This window comes from Sus scrofa, chromosome 14, assembly GCF_000003025.6.
Source record: "Sus scrofa isolate TJ Tabasco breed Duroc chromosome 14, Sscrofa11.1, whole genome shotgun sequence".
NCBI lineage: Eukaryota > Metazoa > Chordata > Mammalia > Artiodactyla > Suidae > Sus > Sus scrofa.
In genome coordinates this window covers 104,157,015-104,183,668 of record NC_010456.5, presented here as the reverse complement: position 1 = coordinate 104,183,668, position 26,654 = coordinate 104,157,015, and the positions used below count along the sequence as shown (strand labels likewise).

Sequence of the window (26,654 nt, the reverse complement as noted above, 5' to 3'; positions counted from 1 at the left end):
CATTACACTGAGGTATATGGAATGACTGGCCAGTGGGGACCTGCTCTTTAGTACAGGGACCTCTACCCAATATTCTGTAATAATCTATATGGGGAAAAAAAATCTGAAAAAGAATGGAAGTGTGGGAGTTCTGGTCGTGGCTCAGCAGTTAACAAATCTGACTAGGAATCATGAGGTTGTGCGTTCAGTCCCTGGCCTTGCTCAGTGGGTTAAGGATCCGATGTTGCCATGAGCTGTGGTGTAGGTCGCAGACGCGGCTCGGATCCCGCGTTGCTGTGGCTGCGGTGTAGGCCGGCGGCTACACCTCCGATTTGACCCCTAGCCTGGGAACCTCCATATGCTGCCAGAGAGGCCCTGGAAAAGGCAAAAAGACAAAAAAAAAAAAAAGAATGGAGCTGTGTATATGTATGACTGAATCATTTTGTCACATAGCAGAAATATCACAACATTGTAAATCAAATCTACTTCAACAAAACTTTTTTAAAAATTAAAAAAAAGAGAAGAAGCCATCATCATACCATAACAGTGCAAAGCAAAGCAGCAAATGCTGATGCAGACACTGCAAGTTATCTAGAAGGTCTAGCTAAGATAATAAATGAAAGTGGTTACATTAAACAGATTTGATGTAGATGAAACAGCCTTCTGTTGGAAGAAGGTGTCATCTAGGACTTTCATAGCTGGAAAGAAGTCAATATCCGGTTTCAAATCTTCAAAGAACAGGCTGATTCTCTTGTTAGGTACAGCTGGTGATGACAGGAAGCAAGCACTCATTTACCAATCCAAAAATGCTGGGGCTTCTAAGACTTATACTAAATCCACTCTGCCTGTGGATGACAAGTCCTGGATGACAGCATGTCTGTTTATAACATGGTTTACTGAATATTTTAAGTCCACTCTTCGAGAAGTTTGGGAGAATTTGCTTCAGTTTTGAAAGATGTTCTGCTGTGAGTAAAATGCTATCAAAGAGGATGGGATGCTATAGAGAACTCATTCCTGAAAGAGCCAATCGATGCGTCTTAATTTAAGAAATTGCAATGGCCACCCCAGCCTTCAGCAATGACCACCCTGATCAGTCAACAGCCATCAACATTGAGGTGACACCCTCCACCAGCAAAAAGAGTATGACTCTTTGAAGGCTCAGATAATGGTTGGCATTTTTTAGCAATAAAGCTTTTTGTTTTTGCTTTTCAGGGCCGCATGCACGGCATATGGAGGTTCCCAGGCGAGGGGTCCAATCAGAGCTACAGCTGCTGGACTATACCACAGCCACAGTAACATCGGATCAGAGCTGCATCTGCAAACTACACCAATGCCAGAGCCTTAACGCACTGAGCGAGGCCAGGGATCAAACCCGAAACCTCATGGTTCCTAGTTGGATTTGTTCCACTGCATCATGACGGGAACTCCTGCAATAAAGTATTTTTAAATTAAGGTGGTACATTTTTCTTTAGACATAAGCTATTGCACACTTAACTGACAATAGTCTATAGTGTAAACTTAACTTCTTTTTTTAATGGGAACACCCACAGCATATGGAAGGTCCCGGGCACTAGGAGTAGAATCTGAGCTGCCACAGCCACAGCAACACCAGATCCCAGCCCATGTGCAACCTATGCCACAACTTGTGAGCTTGTGGCAGCTCAGGATCCTTAACCCACTGATCTAGGCCAGGAATCAATCCCACATCCTCATGGATACTAGTCGGGTTCTTAACCTGCTGAGCCACAGTGGAAACCATAAGAACAGTTTCCTATCTGTTAATCAATTCTATTTACAATATTGATGCCTTTATGATTCAATTACCTCTTCTTTAATATATGATAGGACTCCGTAATTTTTTTCTTTTAAAAAAGTTTTATTATAGTTGATTTACAATGCTGTCAATTTCTGCTGTAAAGTGACCCAGTTATGCATATATATATGCAGTCTTTTTCTCACATTTTCCTCCATCATGTTTCATCACAAGTGGTTAGATATTTTCCCCTGTGCTATACAACAGGATCTCATTGCTCATCCACTCCAAATGCAATAGTTCACATCTACTAACCCCAAGCTCCCAGTCCATCACACTCCCTCCCCCTCCTCCTTGGCAACCACAAGTCTATTCTCTATGTGCATGAGCTTGTTTCTTTTCTATAGACAGTTGCATTTTTGCCGTATATTAGATTCCAGATATAAGTGATATCATATATTTTTCTCTTTCTGACTTTACTTAGGATGAGAGTCTCTAGTTCTATTTATGTTGCTGCAAACTGCAAATGGCATTTTGTTCTTTTTGATGGCTGAGTAGTATTCCATTGTGTATATGTACCACATCTTCTTAATCCATTCATCAGTCAATGGACATTTAGGTTGTTTCCATGTCTTGGCTATTGTGAATAGTGCTGCATTGAACATAGGGGTGCATGTATCTTTTTTCAATGAAAGTTTTGTCCAGATATATGCCCAGGGAGTGGTATTGCTGGATCATGTTAGTTCTATATTTAGTTTTCTGAGGTACCTCCATATTGTTTTCCATAGTAGTTGTACCAATTTACATTCCCACCAACAGTGAAGGAGGGTTCTCTTTTCTCCACACCCTCTCGAGCATTTGTTATTGGTAGACTTACTAATGATGGCCATTCTGACCAGAGGACTCTGTAATTTAAATGGCTTTTATTTTTTAGGTCACAATCACACAAAATGTATCATTTTAAGACTTACTGTGATCATTTCACAATGTATATGGATATCAAGTTGTACAATTAAACTGTGTTATATGCCAATTATACTTCAAGAATTTTTTTTAAATTTAAAAGTCTGCCTCCTTAGCAGAGTAAGCAGTACATCAGTTTCATCAAATAAATCATTTTAGGGAGTTCCTCAATAGCATTGTGGTTAAGGATCCAGTGTTGTCACTGCTGTGGTGAAGATTCAGTTATTGGCTTGGGAACTTCCCCATGCTGTGGGCATAGCCAAAAAAAAAAAAAAAAAAAATTTAAAGTACATAATTTCAGTGACATTTAGTATATTCACATTTACAACAACCACATCTATGTAGTTCCATCTATGTATTTCCAACATCCCCCCCAAAAAAACCTCCATATTCAATAAGCTGTCACTTCCTTTCCCCTGACTCAAAGCAGTCTTGGCAATCACCAATATGTTTCTGTGAGTTTACCTATTCTGGGCATTTCATAAAAATGGAAACAAGTGATATGAACTTTTGCATCTGATTTTTTCCACTTAGCATTGTATTTTCCAGGTTTATCCACATAGTAGCATGTATTGGTACTTCATCCTTTTTTATGGCTGAGTAATAATCCATCATATGTATAAACATATTGTTTATTCATTCATATGCTGATGGACATGGGTTGTTTATACTGTTTAGCTCATAGTACTAACATGGACATTTGTGTTCAAATTTTTATGTGGTTAAATTTTTTCTTTTTTCTTGGGTAGATACCTAGAATTGCTGGGTCATATAATAATTTTACATTTAACTTCTTTAGGAAACACCAAACTCTTTTTAAACAGTGGCTGAACCATTTTACATTTCCTCTGGCAATATGAGGGTTCCCATTGAACATCTTTACCACACTTGTTATTTTCTATTTTTACTATAGCTATCATTGTGGATGTGAAGTGATCTCATTGTGGTTTTGATTTACATTTTGATGAAGACCACACTCTTGCTGCGTTCAAGAATCTGTCTTCAGCTTTAACAGTTTGATTATAATATGTCTTGTTGTGGGTGGATCTCTTTGAGTTTATCCTGTTTGGATTTGTTGCGCATCTTGGATGTGTAGATTTGAGTGTTTCATCAGATTTGAGAAGTTTTCAGCGTTTTTTTTTCTTTTTTTTTTTTTTTTTTTTGCTTTCTTAGGGCTGCACATGTGGCATATGTAAGTTCCCAGGCCAGGGGTCAAATCAGAGCTGTACCTGCCAGCCTACACCACAGCTCATGGCAATGCCATCCTTAACCTTAACCCACTGAGGGAGGCCAGGGATTGAACCCACATCCTCATGGATATCAGTCAGGTTTTTTACCACTGAGCCACAACAGGAACTCCCAGCCATTATTTCTTCAAGTATTCTTTCTGCCCCTTTCTTTTTCTCCTATCCTTCTGGTACTCTTTCTGCAAATGTTGGTATGCTTCATTGTGATTCACAGGTCTTCTGAGCTCCATTTTCCCTTAATTTCTTTTTCCTTTCTGCTTCTCCTGTTGGACAGTTTCAACTGAACTAGCTTCAAGTTCACTGGCTCTTTCTGTTGCTTACTCATATCTACTATTGGAAGCCTCTAGTGATTTTTTTCATTTGCTATTTTACTTTTCAGCTCCAAATTTGTATGGTTCCTTTTTATAGTTTCTTCAGTGCTATTTTCTATTCATTGAGACATTTTCCAACAAAATTCCTTTAGCTCTGTAAGTATATACATGGCAGTTGATTTCAAGTCCAGTGTTTGTACTTCCTCAGGGATGGTTTGTATTAATCTCTTCAGTGAATGAGCCATACTTTCTTTGCATAGTTGTATGTTTGCTAAAAAGTGAACATTTTGAATATTATGACATGGTCACTCTGGAAATCAGATTCTTCATACCTCCAGGTTTGTTTTTTTATATTAGCCATGGGCTGTAGCTGCTTAAGCGACTTTTCTAAACACTTTTTTTGGTAAAGTCTCAATTCTTTGACTTACATGGTCTCTGAAGTCTTTTGCCTGTGTTCAGCTAGTGTGTCAATCAATTTCCTTAAATGCCAGTGGCCAAAAAAATAAGTATATAAAACAAGAATGAGAAGGAAAAAAAAGAAAGAAAAAAATGCTTCCAGCTTTTAACATTGGCTGTGTTGGAGCACTCCTTCAGTGCTTAGCTACATCTTTTTATATCTGCTTAGCCTTCACTTCCTTCTTGTGCTGAGTTGAGTTCAGCCAGCAGTGAAAACTTAGGTCCTCTCAGGTCTTTTCTAAGCATGCTACTTAAGCTAAATATGAGTGGCTTACTCATTTCCCCAGTATACACTGTTGTTTTTGAATATCCTAATTTCCCTAGGAAATTCTCTCCCATTTTTTCCCTCCAAGGCTTTAGACACTCATTTATTTACCCCACCTGTTATCTTTTTCCAAAGGTGGCAACAGGTTGTTCATTTGCCTCACGATATTTTTGAGAAATGCCTGCCACTTTTCTACCCTGAGATCTCACTTAGATGAAACAAAGAAAAGTGGCTTGCTTGTCTTTCAGGTTAGCCTACGCAGGTCACAGCAAACAACTTTTTGAAATTAATATCTCTGCTCCTTCAGGATCAAGGATCCCACTATAAGAACCATGGACTGCTGTCTGTCTTCAAGACCACAGGGCTGGGAAGGGGAATGGAGCAAGGGCAAGTAAAACATCAAAAAGTTGTACTTCCTAGATTACAAGGTGCTTTTTTTTTTTTTTTTTTGTCCTCACCTGCATCATGTGGAAGTTCCTGGGCCAGGGATCAAACCTGTGCCATGGCAGCAACCCAAGCTACAGAGTGACAATGCTGGATCCTTAATGCACTGAGCCACCAGGGAACTTCTAAGTTGGCTTGTTCTTTTTTTTTTTTTGTCTTTTTAGGGCCACATCTCCGGCATACAGAGGTTCCCAGGCTAGGGGTTGAATCAGAGCTACAGCTGCCAGCCTATGCCACAGCCACAGCAACGCTGGTCCAAGCCACGTCTGCAACCTACACCACAGCTCATGGCAACGCCAGATCCTTAACCCACTGAGGCCAAGGATCGAACCCAAGTCTTCATGGATACTAGTCGGGTTTGTTAACCACTGAGCAACAACATGAACTCCTTGGCTTATTCTTGATTCAACATTTGCTTCGTTCTGTAAATCTTTGTTTTCTCAAGTTCTGACAAAATTGTTTCTGAATGTTTTTGCCTCTGAAGAGGAATGGGATCCTTGAAGCCACCTACTCTTATTTTTTCTGAGGGTTATTTTTTGAGTGCTTAAAATTTGTAGAGCTAATTTAGAGTTCTGGATGTTAAAATTCTCCAGATTATATTTGTTTCCGTCAGGCAGTTGCATTAGCCTCACTAGATAACTTTAAAAGAGTTAGATGGACTTCAGGCCCTGCGACGGCCATCTATTTCTCACTAATCTCACACTAAAGTGTAGCTCCTTGGAGTGCAACTGAAAGCCGGGATGTTTACCAAAGCCCTTCTTCCTCTGTGGTACTTGTCGATTAGTTTATTTTAGGAATTTTAATATAACTTGCTTATTAAGTCTGTAGACATACCCATTGCTAACTAAGAAATAATGCGACAAGCAAGCAAAAGTAGAAACCAAATTTATTAGTCATGGATTTACTGAGGATGTTTATTTTATATAATCCATAGCTTATGTTGACATCTGATTTCACAGAGAAATTATATGATTATACTTATTAAGATAATTAGTACTTCTGCAAGGCAAATTTAGTTCCTCAAAGTAGCACATTTTCTAATTCTCCAACAAAGTTTGGTTCTATTTAGCTATCAAAATCAAACTCTGAATTTATACACTTAATTTGATGTGGGCACAAAATTTATTCTTTGCATATTTTCCTTCTAAGTGCTCTGGTTCTTCATGCTGATACATACCAACTTCCAGAAATTTGGCTGCCAGATCAAAATTGTCAGGGCCCTTCTAAGGGTTAAGATTTCAACAGAGAAGAATATATATATATATATATATATATACACACATAGTTTATTATATACAAAGAACAAAAAGTTTCACCAGGTAAACAAAAGAATATAAATTATAATCATAGTTAATAGCTTCAAAAAGCCCTTAAACCACTGTGACCTTTTACACAAGATACAGGCCTCAAAATGGGGGTCACACAGCCACCGATCAGAGCCCTATGTAGTTCTCTGTAATAGCAATCGATATTCTGGAGAAGAATGAACTTCTGTGGGGGCTAATGTGTTAGGCTTTGTAAAAGAATGAAATGCTTTCACACCAAGAGGGAAGAAAATTAAAAATACTGAAGGAAGGAATACTTCTAGGGTTATGTGTATTGTTGACAGTGATTTTAGAGATAACCACAAAAAAAGTGTTAAAGGTTTCTAGTAAAATTCTGGCTATCTCATTATAATGGATACCATTCTGTAGCTCTGCAAATGGTTTGGTGACAAATAAAAGGGGAGAAAGTGAGCTGAGAAGGCAGAGTAACAAAGTCTAGGGAAGGAGGCAAGCAAATATAAACGTAATTCAAGCAGAGCAAGAAAAGAAAGGATATAGTCCTTCTCAAGAACAAGTGTTGGTGATATTTACCTATGTAGCATTCAAGCCTAAAGAAAAAGTGCAGCTTCTATATAGCTGCTATTTAGTAATACATAAGAAAAATATTTTTCATTTGTTATAAAAGAGCTATTTTATATCAAAAGCTAGAAATATGTATTTACTCAATGCAAAGATGAAACCCAACTTAACAGACAGTGAACTACAGGAATCATAGAAAAATGGGTCGCCATTAAATTCAACTAAACCTACAGTACTGCCTTGATACTTTCCACTCATTTTAAATCTATACAAAAGGCTCAAGTTCTGGAGTTACAGGTTTTATTTTTCATTTTCCTTAGAAAATACAATTACCAGTCCTTAAGTTATCCAAAAATTGTTCTGGGCTCGTAGAGGTAACCTGCTCTTCGTAACAGATTGCTCTGCAGCTTCTTCTGCTTTAGACCTCTCCAATGGATTAATGCCTCTGTTTTCTTTGTCTTTTCCGTGTGATTTTTTATGCTGTGAATTTAAGGAGAGTAATTAAGTCAATATAACACAACTTGTGATACACATTAACTATATTCTATTTTCAAGTTCTCTGGGTTAATGGCAAGAAATTAGTATAGAAAACTACAGAAAAGGCTCAGCACAAATTTGAGCCAACGATTTGTTTGGCAATAGAAATGAATGCCTCCTTCATTTTATCACCAGGTGGAGTAAAAGAAATATTAATTTTCTGTATGATTTTTCCAAAGGAATAATCACACATTTTACTGTAGGGCAATGGTTTTCAACAGGGAGCAATTTTGCCTTCCCCATCCCAGACGACATTTGGTAATGTCTGGAGGCGTTTTGGGTTGCTAAAACTGAGGGGTGCTACTGGCTTATAATGGGTAGAAGCAAGAGGTCCTGCTAAGTATCTTATTCTATACAAGACAGGTCACCACAACAAAGAATTATCCAGCTCAAAAGGTCAGTTGTGCTGCTGCTGAAAATACCACTCTAGGGGATTTGCTATTGTGCAAAACTGGCAATTCTATTTTAAGCAAAGAGTATGATATATAGGCTACCTCAAAACACTTGTTGTTTAAATTGTATTTTATTTAAAAAAAAACTTATATTTATCATTTAGGAATATTTAATTGGAATCCTTGTACTTGACCTTGGAGAGCTTTAAAGTGACTGATGACATTCATTGTAGACCCACTCCTAAATTATGAGACAAATCACAAACCAACTTTAGAGTTTTTAACCCAGAAAACTTCCCCATATCAGACTGCTATCAGAGAAAAAAGAATTTCTGGACTTCAGCTAAAGGTCTAAACTCCAATCTCAAGTCGTTTCTGGTACTATAGGACCTCCTTGCCATAGCTGACCCACTAAGCCTGGCCTTCAAAATGCCATAAGCTGTAATAATGAAACCATTTCCAAACAGGGATTAGGTAGTCACTGAGGTTCTCTTAACTTCCTCCCTTTTCTTTTTTTTTCTTTTTTGCCACCCCATGGTATATGGACCTCCCAGGTCAGGGATTGGATCTGAGCCACAGCCAAGAACTAAGCTGCAACAGTGGCAATGTGAGAACTTTAACCCACTGTGCCAGGCTGGGGATCGAATCTATGCTTCTAAGACACTGCCGATCCCCTTGCGCCACAGCAAACTCCACTTTCTCCCTTTTCTTACCTTTATGAGATAGAAGGGAGGGTTGAAAAATATAAAGAAATATATTCAGAGTTTTCTAATATTAAAGAATAAAGCAAAATGTGGGAAGACTTTGGGCATAAAACTGCCTTGATGCAGACAGAGAAGAATTTAATAAAATCTGAGCTAGAAGTTTTAACAGCTTAAATTAGAGATAGTGAATATTTAGATATTGGTGGCAAGACTGACAAGTCTATTAGACAGGTGCAAGCACGTACATATCAGAAGCAGCATTTCAACTATAAGTGTGGACATCAATGTCCTATGGAGGGATATCCTTGCTTCACAGACTCTGTCTAGGCTCATGTCTTCAAGTTAGAAGGAAGGATGTAGGCAATTTAGATTGCCATACTCTCCTACCAGCGGTGACAAGAGGGTAGGAGAGGTCACACAGTTTAAAGGCACAAGATCAAGGCAGGTGAAGCACTCAGGCCACATGGGGGAACAGTTATCAGGAGAAAAGCCTCAGGCAGCAGAAACCAGTCATTTAACCTGAGAGGCCTTTAGTCTCTCAAACTTTTAAACTTCCTGGCCTTCAAAGGCTGATTATGGGCAGGGGTAGGCTCCAAGACCTCCACGTCAAAACTGGAAGGAAGAAGGAAATGACTGCTTTCAGCATCCTTCTGAGTTGTAGGAAGCAGAAAAGGGATAAATGTAATAGTCAAAGAAACCAGCTGAGGATGGGATTAAGTCACATCTTGCCTTTATTTGTCCTACAGAAAACCCTTAATGAATTATCATATTTGTATAAATAATTTAAATCAAAAAAGTTAACAAGCCATTCCAAAGACATGACTAAGATATTTTTTTCTGTTCCACCCATCAAGAGTAATGCCTTTATCTTGAATACCAAATGACTGACTTAGATGTGGAAGGGTTATCTGATAGGATATAATCACGTACCTGGAAAAAGGGAACCCCACCACTAGATGAACAGTCCTCACTGGTATTGACAGATGGCTCTTGACTTAGAGGTTCTTCAGCAGTGTGCACCAGAACCGCCTTTTCTTCATCCAAGTCCTAAAACAAGAAGCTACGTGAGTGATTAAATCTCAGGGCTTAAAAAAATCTTTGCGAAAGTAAAGGCAGTTTTCTTTCTTGAAAATAACATGTCTATTACGTAAAATTAAACATCAACAAAATTAGTAGGAAGTCTACAAAATAATTAAAACAATTCTTATTACATTTGCAGATAGAGAAGTTCCTATAAAAAAAGGTAAAATGTCATAATCTCAGAAGTAAGAGATTACGCTTTATTTATTTTCTTCTTTGCTGCTTTCCAATTTCCCAACTTTTCTATAGTTATTATAGCTAATAGCACAAATTGTGGAGCCTGTATAGGTTCTAATTCTAGCTCTAATTCTACCTGGGACAAGGTCATTCTTAGTTTCCTCACCTGTAAAATGGGCATAGTCTAGCATTCACCTTATAGGGTTACTGAGAGAATTAACTGAGGAAATATATGTGTAAAGTGGTCAGAACAGTGTTAAGTACATCATTAGTACACTATAAACACTGTCTATTATAATTATCTATTAGTCTAATAAAAAAAGTGGCCCAATTAAAAGAAACTGGCTTAGCAGTCAGACAACTATCCTTAATAAGAAACAGGGTAGGACTGGAAGGTAAAGGGTAAAATTCTTCACATGAAGTCAATGATATCAAGAGTTTATGGGAGTTCTAAAACTAAGATGCTTAAAATAAATCTTACCTGACTGGTCACTTCTTTGTTGTTTTCTGAACAATTTAGCATCATTAACAGCTCAGGCTGTTTCTTTTCCAACTCATCAAGGAGCAGTTCACGTGGCTGGGTTCTTGCCAGTATTGATGGGTATAAATAATTTTTCCTTTGTGGTGTTGTACCTTTAGAGACACAATACAAGTGATAGAAATTGAAGTATAGGATATGAATAAGGTGTTTTATTCCCAATGGCTGAACCCTCAGCATATGGAAGTTCCCAGGCCAGGGACTGAATTTGAGCCTCAGCTGCGACCTATACCACAGCTGCAATAATGCCGGATCCTTTAACCCTCTGTACCAGGCCAGGGATCAAAGCTGTACCTCCACAGAGACCTGAACCACTGCATTCAGATTCTTAACCCACTGTGCCACAGCAGGACCCCCCCCTACTCTTATTTTAAATGCCAGAACTTATTCTTCCCAGTAAGTCTTTGCCTTCCAAAAACAGAACCATTGCAAAGAGGAGAATCAGTCTTATACCTGTCAGGCATATGTTGCTTACACTATTTCCTAAGTGAACAGATGACCTCAAATACACTTACATTTTTGAAATTCAATGCCAAAAAATGAAATTTTCTAACTCTGAGGATGTACAGAAGATGTAGTGTAGCCTCTAAAAGGATTCAGAATGTTCTGAAAAATGGCAGTATTATTGGAATTTGAGTACAATTTTTCCAACATGATCGGTTTGATAGAGAAAAACACTTCACTATAAATTTGGTGGTGATGGCCAACAAACACATGAAAAAATGCTCAACATCGCGGATTATAAGAGAAATGCAAATCAAAACTACCATGAGATACCACCTCACACCAGTCAGAATGGCCATCATTAATAAATCCACAAATAACAAGTGCTGGAGGGGCTGTGGAGAAAAGGGAACCCTCCTGCACTGCTGGTGGGAATGTAAACTGGTACAGCCACTATGGAGAACAGTTTGGAGATACCTTAGAAATCTATACATAGAACTTCCATATGACCCCGCAATCCCACTCTTGGGCATCTATCCGGACAAAGCTCTACTTAAAAGAGACACATGCACCCGCATGTTCATTGCAGCACTATTCACAATAGCCAGGACATGGAAACAACCCAAATGTCCGTCGACAGAGGATTGGATGCGGAAGATGTGGTATATATACACAATGGAATACTACTCAGCCATAAAAAAGGATGACATAATGCCATTTGCAGCAACATGGATGGAACTAGAGAATCTCATCCTGAGTGAAATGATCCAGAAAGACAAAGACAAATACCATATGATATCACTTATAACTGGAATCTAATATCCAGCACAAATGAACATCTCCTCAGAAAAGAAAATCATGGACTTGGAGATGAGACTTGTGGTTGCCTGATGGGAGGGGGAGGGAGTGGGAGGGATCGGGAGCTTGGGCTTATCAGACACAACCTAGAATAGATTTACAAGGAGATCCTGCTGAATAGCATTAAGAACTATGTCTAGATACTCATGTCGCAACAGAAGAAAGGGTGGGGGGAAAAACTGCAATGTATACATGTAAGGATAACCTGACCCTCTTGCTGTACAGTGGGAAAATAAAAAAAAAAAAAAAAAAAAAAAAATTTGGTGGTAGCTAAATATTAACCAGTTACATTTCTTTATAATAACTCGAGCTTTCGTAACTTACAAAGCACTTGCCTTTTCACTTAACGTTTATATTCCTGATGTCACTGAAAAGTGGACAATAAATACCAGGACTCCTGAAGAAAAAATTAACTAACATTCTTTGGTGCCATCTGTTTTTACACTTGCTTTTAAGAAAACAAGCTTTAGGAGTTCCCGTCGTGGAGCAGTGGTTAACGAATCCGACTAGGAACCATGAGGTTGCGGGTTCGGTCCCTGCCCCTTGCTCAGTGGGTTAACGATCCGGCGTTGCCGTGAGCTGTGGTGTAGGTTGCAGACGCGGCTCGGATCCCGCATTGCTGTGGCTTTGGCGTAGGCCGGTGGCTACAGCTCCGATTCAACCCCTAGCCTGGGAACCTCCATATGCCGCGGGAGCGGCCCAAGAAATAGCAACAACAACAACAACAACAACAAAAGACAAAAAAAAAAAAAAAAAGAAAACAAGCTTTAAAGTATAATTTACATACCATGAAATTCACTCACTGATTTTTGGTAAATTTACAGGGCATGTAAGCCACACCACAATCCAATAAATAACTCAATTACTCATCTTGAATTAAATAGGATGAGTTTTTATACCTTCTTTAATGAAGGCTTCCCTGAATCATTATAGCCTATGCTGAGCTTTGCCGTTTCCCACCTCCCAAAATGGTAATTCCTAAATGCCAATCTAACAGTCCATGACAAAATTAGAGGTACATAGGAGAATGTGCAATGTGCTAAATTTTACATTAAACTAGATTTAATTACATTCCTCCATTATTTTTGCTATTAAAATGTCCTTTTATAAACAGTACTAGATAGATGGTTGGTTTTCTTTTTATTCGCTTGAAAAAATTGGTTTTTTTGGCCAGGCCCATGGCATGTAGAAGTTCTTGGGCCAGGGACTGAACTCTTGCCACAGCAGCAACCAGAGTCGCTGCAGTGACCACACCAAATACTTAACCCACTGCTCCACGAGAGAATTTCCTCTTTTTGTTTTTAAAATGTCCTCTCTTAACAAGGCCATTTCCCTGAATGTTTGTAAACTTTTCCTGAATTATGATGCCCAAGTTTCCAGGAATATATGTCACCTATATCAACTCATGCATGATTCAAGCTATTTTAGAGTTCAAAATTTTCCATATTTGAGTTGATTACAGTAAGATGATGAACTCCTATCAGGCAATAAAACATGTTCCTAGTTTTTCTGAACATGTGGTACTATATACAGTTGAATTCAACTTCAAAAGTTTTAACAATTCCAGGAGTTCCCATCACAGCTTAGTGGAAATGAATCTGATTAGTATTCATGAGGACAAAGGTTCAATCCCTGGCCTTGCTCAGGGGGTTAAGGATCTGGCATTGCCATGAGCTGTGGTGCAGGTTGCAGTTGCAGCTTGGATCTGGCGTTGCTGAGTGTTGGCCAGCAGCTATAGCTGTGATTCGACCCCTAGCTGGGGAACTTCCACATGCCATAAGTGCGGCCCTCAAAAGACAAAAAACAAAAAACAAAAAAAACCCAAAAGTTTTAACAATTCCATTTCCCTTTTAAAATACCTGTTGGGACATCCAGTTTCAGATCCTGTTGTAGAAAGCAATTAAGTTTAGTCGAACCAATTTTTATGATTTTATTAAGTTCTTGACTATGTGTCATTAATTCTTCTTCACCAATAGTTAACTTTCCAAGAAAAATGTTATGCTGGTTCTCATGAGCTGCATAACATCCACTTAATTTTTCAGTAATCTCTGAACTTGAAGCCTCACAATCTTGGTTTACAACCTGTAAATGATGCAAATCAGATTTTATTATTAAAATCAAATTTGCCAGTGCATTATGCAACATTTAACTTCTTACTTTGAAATTTTCCATAATAAAAGTTTTAAAAACGCATGTAAAAAAGTAGGTCTAATAGTGGAATAACCCCCTTATATAAACTATCCAGCTTGGACGTTTTTTAATACATGGGGTATAGATCAAAAAAGATTGGCCACTTATTCCTGATTTCCACCAAGATTATTTTGCAGCAAATCTTACATCATTTCATCCATTTATTTCAGCATATTTCTCTAAGAGCTAAGCATTTTTTAAGACCACTCTCGGAGTTCCTGTTGTAGCTCAGTGGGTTAAGAACCCAACTGTGAGGATGCAGGTTTGATCTCTGGCCTTGCTCAGTGGGTTAAGGATCCAGAGTTGCCCCAAGCTGTGGTGCAGGTCGCAGACTCGTCTCAGATTTGGTGCTGCTGTGGCTGTGGGGTAGGCCTGCAGCTGCAGCTCCAATTGGACCCCAAGCCTGGGAACTTCCATATGCTGCAGGTGTGGCCATTTTAAAAATGAACAAAAAAAAACACACCACTCTCACGTCTAAAAAACTTAACACTGATTTTTTTTATATTAAATGTCTAGTCAGTGTTTAAATTTACTGTCTCATGTTTTTCATACTTTTTTTGTTTGAACCAGAATTCATTAGACGTTGATATGTCTTAGGTAGCTGTAATTTATCATCCACGCTGAGATAATTCTCAGAGTAAAAAGGGTCATTAATAATAATTACCCAAGTGCAAAAGATATAAACAAGGACTATCCCAGGCAAACCAGGACTTAAGGCCCTCTAGTCTTAACTCTCTTTTGATACAGGTTATTCATCCTCATACTTTTCTCACTGAAAAAAATTTTCACTGAAAAAACAAGGTCTTTGCTCTACTGAATATCTCAAATTCTGGACTTGGTTACTATACTTCTAAACTGTATTTTTTTTTTAATTTTTTAAATTGTAACTGAATTACAAACTAAGCTGTGTTTTTTCTTTTTCTTTTTTTTTTTTTCAGCCATGCTTATGGCATGTGGAAATTCCTGGGCTTAGGGATTGAACCCACTATAATGACAACACTGGGTCCTTAAACTGCTGTGCCACAAGGGAACTCTGTAAGCTGTATTTTTCATATATTCATCTGTTCTCTGTATTTTCTACAAATTAGATCTAGGACTTCCTGTTGTGGCTCAGTGGTTAACAAATCCGACTAGGAACCATGAGGTTGTGGGTTCAATCCCTGGCCTCGCTCGGTGGGTTAAGGATCTGGCATAGGTTACAGTGTAGGTCGCAGACTTGGCTTGGATCCCGTGTTGCTATGGCTCTGGCTGTGGCTCTGGCGTAGGCTGGCAGCTACAGCTCTGATTAGACCCCTAGCCTGGGAACCTCCATGTGCCGCAGATGCGGCACTAGAAAAGATGAAAAGACCAAACAAAAAAAAAACCACAAGAAAAACAACAAATTAGTTAGATCTAAAGGCTTGATCTAAATCAGGTTTTAACTATTTTACAAGAAAATTTCATAGGTGGTACTGAAAGGAAATAATGCCTGGCTGTGTCTCTCATGTTAGGAGGAATTAGTGTGTTTGAGTGTAGTCACCCTATTAAAGATCCTGTCAGCTTTTGATCACATGGTGTAAGCAGTCATTAATGCCCACGGGGTTATTTCACTAGGGGTTGCAAAACAGTGATATTCTGTCATTTCTTCTACATTTTATTAGCTGGTATTCTTTGAAACACTAAACCAAGACAGAATTCTTTCAGGAAAGACGGATGCTCAATTGCTTCCTTTTATTTACCATTTCTTAGAATAATTTATTCCTTCCCTAGCATGAAGCAAAGGACGCATATAAAATTTTTATGAATTCATCATTTTCAATATGTTTGATATATTTTAATCTATTGTAGCAATTCTTTTTTTTTTTTTTTTTGTCTTTTTGCCTTTTCTAAGGCCACTCCCACGGCATATGGGGGTTCCCAGGCTAGGGGTCTAATCGGTCTATGCCACAGCCACAGCAACGCAGGATCCGAGCTGCATCAGCAACCTACACCACAGCTCACAGCAACACCGGATCCATAACCCACTGAGCGAGGCCAGGGACTGAACCCACAACCTCATGGTTCCTAGTCAGATTTGTTAACCACTGAGCCACAACAGGAACTCCAGCAATTATTCTTTTTGATGCTCAAATTGTACCACCTTTAAATGGGATTGTCATCAGGTTGGCTCCTCAGTCTTTATGGCACAGTCCCACTAATCTTTAACAGCTTCCTTACTTTTCTGGTATGACAAGATCTCTAGGCTTATCCTGCACATTTCCTGATCCAAACCTGAAATCATCTATTTCTCCATTAGTCCTGGTTCCTTTTACTGAAAATAGCTTATATAGCTTAAAATACTTGTTATTTTACCTAATTCCTGAGAATATTAAAATCTCTTTATTGCACGGAAGAAAAACAAAGCCACAAAGACCTCATACAACTTTTAAGTTCAAGCAAACCTACAAACCTATCGGTTATCTTCTGAGCAACCAGAACAAAATCCTAAATACATAAAGTACTAACAGGTCTGAATGTACCTGGAGCAAAGTAAAAAGCATACATTCGCTCAGTGGGTTAAAGAGCTGGCATTGCCGTAAGCTGTGGTGTAGGTCGCAAATGCAGCTCAGATCCCACCTTGCTGTGGGCCGGCAGCTGTAGCTGTGATTTAACCCCTAGTCTAGGAACTTCCATATGCCATGAGTGTGGCCCTAAAAAGCAAAATTAATTAATTAATTAAAATAAAAAGCATATATAAGTAAAAGATGTTATACATCAAAAGACAGGGTGCCCTTAACTGAAGGAACTAACAAGTCAAAAAAGATAGATATGGAACAGATGAGACAAATGCTAAATAATTTTGAGATCTAAGAGACATATATGTGGAGTTCCCGTTGTGGCGCAGTGGTTAACGAATCTGACAAGGAACCATGAGGTTGTGGGTTCGATCCCTGGCCTTGCTCAGTGGGTTAAGGTTCTGGTGTTGCTGTGAGCTGTGGTGTAGGTTGCAGACACGGCTCGGATCCCACGTTGCTGTGGCTCTGGTGTAGGCCGGTGGCTACAGCTCCTATTAAACCCCTAGCCTGGGAACCTCCATATGCCGTAGGAGCGGCCCTAGAAAAGACAAAAAGACAAAAAAAAAAAAAAAAAAAAAGAGAGACATATACGTGAAACAAGGCATGTATAAGCATACCAACTATTAAAAAAAATTTAAATCATTCATTATATTTTAAAATACCATGTTTTTTAAAACCAGTTCTTAGCCAAGAATATTTAATTTTCTGATTATCACTATTCTCCCCAAGTAGATTCAAGTTACAAAGTTATTACCTTCAATACATTCTGAAGTTCCTCTTCTCTTTTATTTAAGGAAGATACCCAATGCTCAGAAAAACAAAGTGTGTTTGTGTTCAGAGCCTCGCATCTCTGTTCAGTCTCTTGAGATATTATTTCAAGATTGCAACTGAGTTTATCACAGTGTTTCTCAGACTTTTCAACCAATTTTGTACCTTCTTGGTTAAAATGTCTGAGTTCCTCTGATAGGTCATCAAACTCAGCACAAAATTTTTCACTGTGAGAAGCTGTTTTGCTGATCATATCTTTAGATTTCCTACAGGAGAAAAGAATAATACTGTTAAAGATGGAAAAAACTAAGACTCAAAGGATACATAACTTGCCCAAGATCACACAGCTCAAAAATGGCATCTTCAAACCTAAGCAGATTGACATCACATCTGTTATTAAGTGACCCCTGAAAATATCTCTCCTTATAAAACCTTTTCTAGCCCTTTTCCAGATATGATGCTTTACTGTGTAACTCTTAGAATATTAACTATATGGTTATTAAAATGAACTCTGTCTACCTGTTTTACTCCTCCTACCAGATTATGTTACTTAAAAACATCTCCTACAGCCTCGAGTCTCTAGTTTAAGGCCTAAACTATCCACAATCAGTCAGTCATTCTGTACTTAAGCAGTTTTGCCCTGCCTATAATGCAAAATAAATTGTAAAATTATAAATATTATAAGACAAAAAGTCAACTATAAAGCTTTCTAATAATCAAAAGAAAATAACATTGGGATGTGACAAACTATACATATAGCACACTTAGTACAATGTAGCATAACCCTAATATAAAACTAATATCAAAATATACATTTAAAATTCACTGATGAAATTCCTGTTGTGGCTCAGCTGAAACAAATGTGACTAGAATCCATGAGGATGTGGGTTTGATCCCTGGGCTTGCTCAGTCGGTTAAGGATATGGCGTTGCTGTGAGCTGTGGTATAGGTCGCAGACGCAGCTTGGATCCCGTGTGGCTGTGGTGTAGGCCAGCGGCTATAGCTCTGAGTTGATCCTAGCCTGCGAACTTCCATATGCCTTGGGCAGGGTGGCCCTAAAGAAAGAACAACAATAACAGAATTCACTGATGGCTTCTTTTTCTCAGTAAGGTTCCTTATCACAGCATTCAAAGTCATCTCATGGGACCACAGAGTTAAACGTTGGGGAATAAAGGTTACCTGCTATTACCACTAGATGGTACACCACATGAGCAAATCAAGTGAGGAAGCAAATGGGCTGAAATCTGAAGTTCAACTTCAGATTAAGCAGAAATAATTGAAAAAGGAAAATAAATTTAAGTGGTAAGCTTGGAGGCTATCAGTACAAATTTATCCCCAGAAGGAGTCATAACCTAATAGGGAGATAAAATTTATTCCTAAGAGACTACAACCTATGACAATAAATGCCAAAGGCAGTGGGACTCAAACTTCAGTATACATAAACCTCGCCTAGATTCTTGGGCTTTACTCCCAGCTGTTCCTTTTACAGGGACCCAGGACCACACTTTGAGAAATACTAGTGTAGACAACAAGTGTCAGGAAGATAGAAAAATGACTTGCATAGGTCACCATTCCCTTCCCACTTCAGCCCTACTCTTTCAAAGCTATGGAAGTCAGAAATCCTTAAGTCCAGACACTAGGAATAAAAAGCAGGGAAATCCTTTCTAGATTCAGAATCTAGAAAGAAGAGTTCAGGCTGGAACATGACATAATGGATAGGACCAACAACAGGATTGAAAAAGAGATGATAAGAGTTATGTAGTAGAATAGGTGACAGCCACAATTCTAGAGCAGCATCATTCAATGGAAATGTAATATGAGCCACATATGTAATTTTAAAAACTCTAGAAGCTGTATTAAATAAGAAAATAGATAAAGTAATCAGTAACAATGTATCAGGTACATAGAGCATACATAGAAGTAAAATACATGAAAACGTATGAGAGATAGGAGGGAGGAATTGGGAATATATTGTTAAAGGTCCTCTCTTACACAGGAAACAGCAAATTATTTGAAGGTGGATTAAAATTACTTTAATATATATATTACTAGTCCTAGAAAAACCAGCTTTAAAAAGTAATTTTAAAAGTATAAATGATGGGGAGTTCCCACTGTAGTACAGTAGGTTAAGAATCCGACTTCAGTGGCTTAGGTTGCTGCAGAGGTGTGGGCTTGATCCCCAGCCCAGGGCAGTGGACTAAAAGATCCTATGTTGCCATAGCTGTGGCAAAGGTCACAGGTATGGCTTCGATTCAATCCCTGGCCCAGGAATTTCCATATGCTGCAGATACAGCCAAAAAAAAAAAAAAAAAAAAAAAAAAAAAAAAAATCCAAAAACAAACAAACAAAAAGCAACTTGAAAACTAGGAAAGCTTTTTGATGTTTTACTTGCCCTGGCTCCATTCCCCTTCCCAACCCTGTGGTCTTGAAGACAGGCAGCAGTCCAGAGTGGGATCCCTGATCCTGAAGGAATAGAGATTTTAATCTCAAAAAGTTGTTTGCTGTAACCTATGTAGGCTAACCTAAAAGACTGAAGCAAGGCACTTAAATGCGGCCATTAAAAAAAAAGAAAAAGGAAAAGTATAAATGATGGAGTTTCCTGGTGGCTTAATGGTTGTCAGTGCTGTGGTGCCGATGCAAACAGTGGCCCCAGAACTTCTGCATGTCATGGGCGTGGCCAAATGAAAACAAAACAATATATATAGGGTTGAAAAAAATCTTCAACAAATAATGGACGAAAATTTCCATGTTTGAGAGTTCCCATTGTGGCTCAGTGGTAACAAACCTGACTTGTATCCATGAGGACATGGGTTCGATCCCAGGCCTCACTCAATGAATTAAAGATCCAGTGTTGCTGTGAGCTGTGATGTAGGTCGCAGACATGGATCTGATTTCACATTGCTGTGGCTTCAGTGTAGGCTGGCAGCTGTAGCTCTGATTTAATCCCTAGCCTGGGAGTTTCCATATGCCACGGGTGCAGCCCTAAAAAGACAAAAAAAAAAAAAAAAAAAAAAAAAAAAAAAAAAAAAATCCCAAGTTTGGTGAAAGGCATTAGTCTATAGATTCAAGAAGCTGAGCAAATCCAAATAGTGTTAACTCAAAGAAATACATAAAAAGACACAATATATCAGACTTCTAATGAGAAAGGAAAAATCTTGAAATCAAATACAGAGAAATTGCCTATAAGTGAACAATCATTTGACAGTAGATCTCTCATCTCATGGAGACCAAAAGGAAATGAAACAACATGTTCCAGGTGCCAAAAAAAACAAAAACAAAAAAAACCTGTCAACACTGAATTCTATAACCAGTGAAAATATTTTTCAGGAATGAAAAGAAAATCAAGATATTCTCAAGACAAAGGAAAACAGCATTTGTGGCCAGCATACCTACTTTTAGACTAAAAGAAGTTCTCCATGCAGGACATTTGGAACTTCAGGAAGGAACAATTTAATGGGCAAAAACAGGGATAAACATAAGAATATTCTCCTCATGAGTTTAGAATATCCATAGACAAAAAAATGAAACTTGACAAACCTGGAACCTTTTATAAAAAAATAAAAATAGATCATAGATTTAAATCTTATATAAAATTATAAAAGTTCTGAAAGAAAACAAGTCTGATCTGAATATATAAGATGTGAGACTGGCAAGCAATAGGCCTATAATGAAGCTATATTAAACACTAATGTAGTAATCAGGAGTTCCTGCTGTGGCATAGTGGGTTAAGGATCTAGTGTTGTCTCTGTAGTGGCTCAAGTCACCACTGAGGTGCAGGTTCGATCCCTGACCCAGCACAGTGGATTAAGTGATAAGGTGTTGCCACACTACAGCATAGGTCGCAGCTGTGGATCAGATTCAGTCCCTGGCTTGGGAACTTCCATATACTGTAAATATGGCTAACCAACACCCCCCCCCCAAAAAAAAAAAACTAAAAAACACACCACATTAATATCGGAATTAGAAAACTTTTTCTTAAAAATCCAGATAGCAAATATTTTAGGCTTACAGGCCAAATACATATGTATATATAGTCTTTGTATAATTTTCACAGTGCAAAGACAGCCAAAGGCAACACATAAACAAATAGGCAGACCGAGTAAACAAATATGACTGGGTTCAATAAAATTATTTGCAGTAGCAGGCATCCAGTCTGACAACCATAGTTTGCCAGGCCCTGCTCAAATTATTAAGTACACATTTCATCATGGGTATGGGTTAGAAATTACTCAATGTGTATTCTAAGACTAAGCAAATCAGTAAATACATTATGGATGAGAGCCAGGTTTCTCACTGAAAAATATGAAAAAGATATTTAAGTGCATGTATATATACACATTCACACACATATTCTTCTAGCCTTAGAAGAAATGACACCCCAGTAGCAATGAGAACACCTAGGGCCCAAATCTTGTTTCTATTAATAAGAGCTGGGGCTGAGAAAGTATAAGATACCTGGAATACTTTGTTATATCAGAAAGTAAGAAAATGCTCAAAAGGGACAGATCTTATCAAAAGGACACAAGAGACAACTTGAAGAGGTTCTCAACAGTCAAAACTGGGATTAATTGGAGCATCAAAATATATAACAGTGGATTATTTAATCCAGAGGATAAAAGAATCCATGAGTACTTGCTAACATAAAGAAATGAAAAGTAGAAATGAAAAATGAAAATGGAAAGGAAAAGTGAAACTCTTCCTCTCAGTAGAATATCAACTAACAAACATAGACGGAATGATGGAATTAGAAAGAAGAACATTTGGAGTTCCCATTGTTGTATAGTGTATTGAGAATCCAACCACAGTGGCTCAGGTAGCTGTGGATGCCTGGGTTCGAAAGCTGGCCCTAGGCAGCGGGTTAAAGGATCTGGTGTTGATGTGGCCGCAGCATAGGTCGTAGCTGCAGCTCAGATTCAATCCCTAGACTGGGAACTTTCATATGCCATAGGTGTGGCCATAAAAAAAAAAAAAAAAATTTGACAACCACTATTGTAATTGCTTCAGAGATAACATATCAACAGATTCTAAGAGCAATAGGATATTTACATAGTTTCAAAGTATTTCCCCATAAATTCTTTATTGACTGCAAAGGAAAAGATTAATTTTATAGTGGAGAAATCTGGAGGACATCACCATAACCAAATTATCAAGATTGCACCTCTTGATATCTGAGATGCACTAAGAACACATCACTTTTAAGGTATTCTTGACAACAGCAACTAATCATGAAGACCAACACCAACTGAGAGACACTGTATTAAATAAATACTCTATGCTCTTGGAAAAAGAAAAGGCCATGATAGACAAAGACTAAGGAACTCTCCAGATTAAAGGATACTCAAGAGACCTGACAATTAAATGCAATTTGTGATCCTCTGTTAAATCTTGGACAAGAAAAATCTTTTCCTTTTCCTAATAAAGAACATTAGTGAGCTAACTGTATGATAGATAGTAGTTCTCAATATTAATTTTCTAATTTAAAGTAATTATTGTATGGAGTTCTCATTGTGGCTCAGCAGATTAAGGACCTGACATTGTCTCTGTGAGGATGTGGGTTTGATCCCTAGCCTTACTCAGTGGGTTAAGGATCTGAAATTGCTGCAATCTGTGGCATAGATCATAGATGTGGCTCAGATCTGGTGTTGCTGTGGCTGGGGCCCAGTCCTCAGCTGGAGTTCCAATTCAACCCCTAGCCTGGGAACTTCTAGATGCCATAGGTGCAGCCATAAAACAAAAACAAAAATCAAAACACAACAAAAAAATTGCTATATAAGACAGTATCCTATATTTTTAGGAATTACACACTGAAGTATTTGGGGGAAAGTAGGGATTATAAAGACTGCAACATAGAAAAGATCTATAGGCAACATTATGTAATATATATAATATCAGAAAGAGGGACACAACATTAGAACAATAAACCAAATAAAATGTTACCTGAGAAAGTGGGTTGATAGTATTTGTGATATTTGAAGGTTTTTATTAGGAAATAATTTCAGACAGAGAAAAGTTAAAGAGAATTTAAAAACAGCTTACTGCTCTGTATTTTCTTGAACACGGGTAAGTGGTTTCCGGATGTTTTCACACTTTTCCTCCAAAGCACAGAATCTTTCCTCCCAAAGACTGATTAACTGGCAAAGTTCCTGTAAGAAAAGCATGAGGAGGAAAGAGATTGAAGTTATAACACAAACTTTATTTCTATACTGATATATTTTCCCATAGGTGAGAATTATACAAATTCCTGACAAGAGATCTTTACCTCCTTCCCATAGAGGAAAATAGTGGAAGTGATATTAAAAGGATGTTATAAGCATTTTTTTTTCTCTTGAGTGTACAAATTTTTCTTATATTAAAAGTATAGTTGAGAGAATTCCCATTGTGGCTCAGTGGTAACGAACCCAACTAGTATTCATGAACATGCAAGTTCAATCCCTGGCCTCACTTAGTGGGTTAAGGATCCAGCATTGCCGTGAGCTGTGGTGTAGGTCATACCACGGCTCAGATCTGGCCTTGCTGTGGCTGAGTCGTTGGCTGGCAGCTACAGCTCTGACTCAACCCCTAGCCTGGGAACTTCCATATGCTGCTGGTGCAACCTGAAAAAAAAAAAAAAAAAGACCAAAAAAGATGTAAATAGAGTTTTACCTTCTCTCATACTTGGCATCTTTAAAAGTAAACACTCAGAGGCACATAACATGCTAGGGACTTAGATTATAATATGAAGAAGCTACGCTAAAAACCAAGGAAGAGCTAAAAATGCACCCAACATTCACATTCACTGTTCAGTCCATTAGTTGGCCAACATCTCCGAATAACACATCAGCAAACAATACATATTTAACACTCTGATTTTGAATAAAATGTGTCAGTATTTCTAATCTCAAAGTAGAAGGAAACGCAGGAATTCTCAGCTTTGTCTACATATAAACAGGTGACTAGAATTTTATGTAATTTGTTTGTGACTGCTAATCTCAAGTTTTAGGAAATCTAAGAGATAGGTCAGTGAGTAAACTTGCTGACTTTAAGCCAGGGAAGTCAAACCATTCATACTAAAGTACTTTGCACATCATAGATGTTTTGCTTGTTTTTAAATAGTTGTTTACCAATTATCAACATTTCAACACAGCTAATTAATAAAAAGCTGATCTACCTTAGAATGATGTATCTAAAAAGCGCTTCAAGATAAACACCCCAGAGTTCCCACTGTGGCGCATGGGAAATGAATCAGACTAGTATCCCTGAGGATTCGAGTTCAATCCCTGGCCTCAATCAGTGAGTGGGGGATCCGGCATTGCCGTGAGCTCTGGTGTAGGTCACAGCCATGGCTTGGATCCCGAGTTGCTGTGGCTGTGGTGTTGGTTGGCAGCTGTGGCTCCAATTCGACCCCTAACCTGAGAAATTCCATGTGCCAAGGGTGTGGCCCTAAAAAGCAAACATAAAAAAAAAAAAATTAAAAAAGAACTTTAGACATTCATTACTAAGGTCTTAAGAATACCAGAAATTATTTTCCATATATCTAATATAGATTATGATTTTCCTGGTTTGGGTTTGGTTTTGGTTTAAAGTCTCATATGTTGAGAAATATATGAGCTCTTAGCATCCTGTGCCTGACATGAAGAAAGTCATGAATTACATTTATCAATTAAGAGTTGTATTAATTTACTACAATTTAAATGCCTGATATTGATGAGACAAAAACTGTAAAAGAAGGAGGGCATAGTTTAGCAAGGAGAATAACCAACCATGTTACCCCAAAAAAAAAAACCACACAAAAACAAAAAAACAATTTATCAAGTTACAATATAGATACATGTTCATTTAAAATGTTATGACCATTTTCTTCTAATTGTACTCCCAATGGTCTATTTCTACAGTCTTATCTTTCTTCCTGATGTGAGAATGGGACTGTCTTGTCTTACTGTGCTTTAGCAAAAAGTTCTCATAGAGCAAGTCATTAAATATTAACAGAGAAAAGTACTCGGGAGTTCCCTTCATGGCTCAGCAGAAATGAATCTGACTAGCATCCATAAGGATGCAGGTTCAATCCCTGGCCTCATTCAGTGGGTTAAGGATCTGATGTTGCCATGAGCTGCGGTATAGGTCGAAAACACGTCTCAGATCTGGCATTGCTGTGGCGTAAGCCAGCAGCTACAGCTCCCATTTGACCCCGAGCCTGGGAAACTCCATATGCCACCGGTGCGGCCCTAAAAAGACGAAAAAAGAAAAGTACTCAATTATTTCACATCAATTACTGTTATAAGCACAAATGGCTACAGGTTTCTCAGTGTGTTATATAGCATTCCATTTGTAACAGGGATTACCAAGTTAAAGAGCATAAAACTTTTTTACACTCTCCAAAACACTTGAGTAACTTACCTGTGAATGGATTTTCTGTATTGTCTTCAGGTCTTCAGTTAAGTTTTCACACAGCTTCTGTGATTCAGCCAAGGAAGAAATTGTATTTTCTTGCAGTTCATGTAGATTGTTACACAGTGTACTGAGAAAACCATCCATTTCCTTTTTCTGATCTTCTATCTTTGAAGAAAAAAAATTAATTTCTTTCTTAAAGAAATGTTTTATTTTTATTTTTTTGAATACATACAAAATAGAAAAGGTACAAAACAGTATGCAGAGAAAGTCTTTTTCCCCTGCAGCCCCCAGAACCTCATTCTCATTCCCACCTCTGAGAGATGATTGCTACCATTATCTTTTTATGGCCATACCTATGGTATATCGAAGTTCCTGGGGCCAGGGACTGAGTCCCAGCCATAGCTGTAACCTACGCTGTATCTGCAGCAACACGGGATCCCTAGTCCACTGAGCCAGGTGGGGGATCAAACTCATTCTCTGCAGCGACCTTAACCACTGCAGTTGGATTCTTAACCCACTTGGCCACAGCAGGAACTCCTGATTGCTACCAGTTTTAAACACTTCGAGACATTTTATTACCCATATTTAGGGATTTATGCATACATAAATGGGTATACATTCACATGTATATCTTCCTCACCCACTATATAATAGCCTGCTAGGTATGGTACAATGTAAATATTTATCTTGAAGATCATTCCCTCTCACTTTTCTTAACCATGATTCTGCTGAGCACATCAAAGGCAGAGAGCATTCCTATTTCCTTCCTCCTCCCCATTCCTTCTCACAACCCAGGAGCTTTG

General features: G+C 38.2%; 1 protein-coding gene across 1 annotated transcript in view; it reads right to left on the bottom strand.

Annotated features, from left to right (window-relative positions):
* KIF11 (kinesin family member 11) overlaps positions 6,288-26,654 on the bottom strand; it is a 51,543-nt gene continuing 31,176 nt past the window's right edge. Inside the window, exons 16-22 of the mRNA XM_003133148.4 lie at positions 25,858-26,016; positions 23,521-23,627; positions 17,471-17,750; positions 13,852-14,074; positions 10,634-10,785; positions 9,826-9,942; positions 6,288-7,742 (exon numbers count right to left, since the gene is read on the bottom strand). Of these exons, the coding sequence (XP_003133196.1) occupies positions 7,602-7,742; positions 9,826-9,942; positions 10,634-10,785; positions 13,852-14,074; positions 17,471-17,750; positions 23,521-23,627; positions 25,858-26,016 (1,179 nt within the window). The 3' untranslated portion in view covers positions 6,288-7,601. The remainder of the gene's footprint in view (positions 7,743-9,825; positions 9,943-10,633; positions 10,786-13,851; positions 14,075-17,470; positions 17,751-23,520; positions 23,628-25,857; positions 26,017-26,654) is intronic.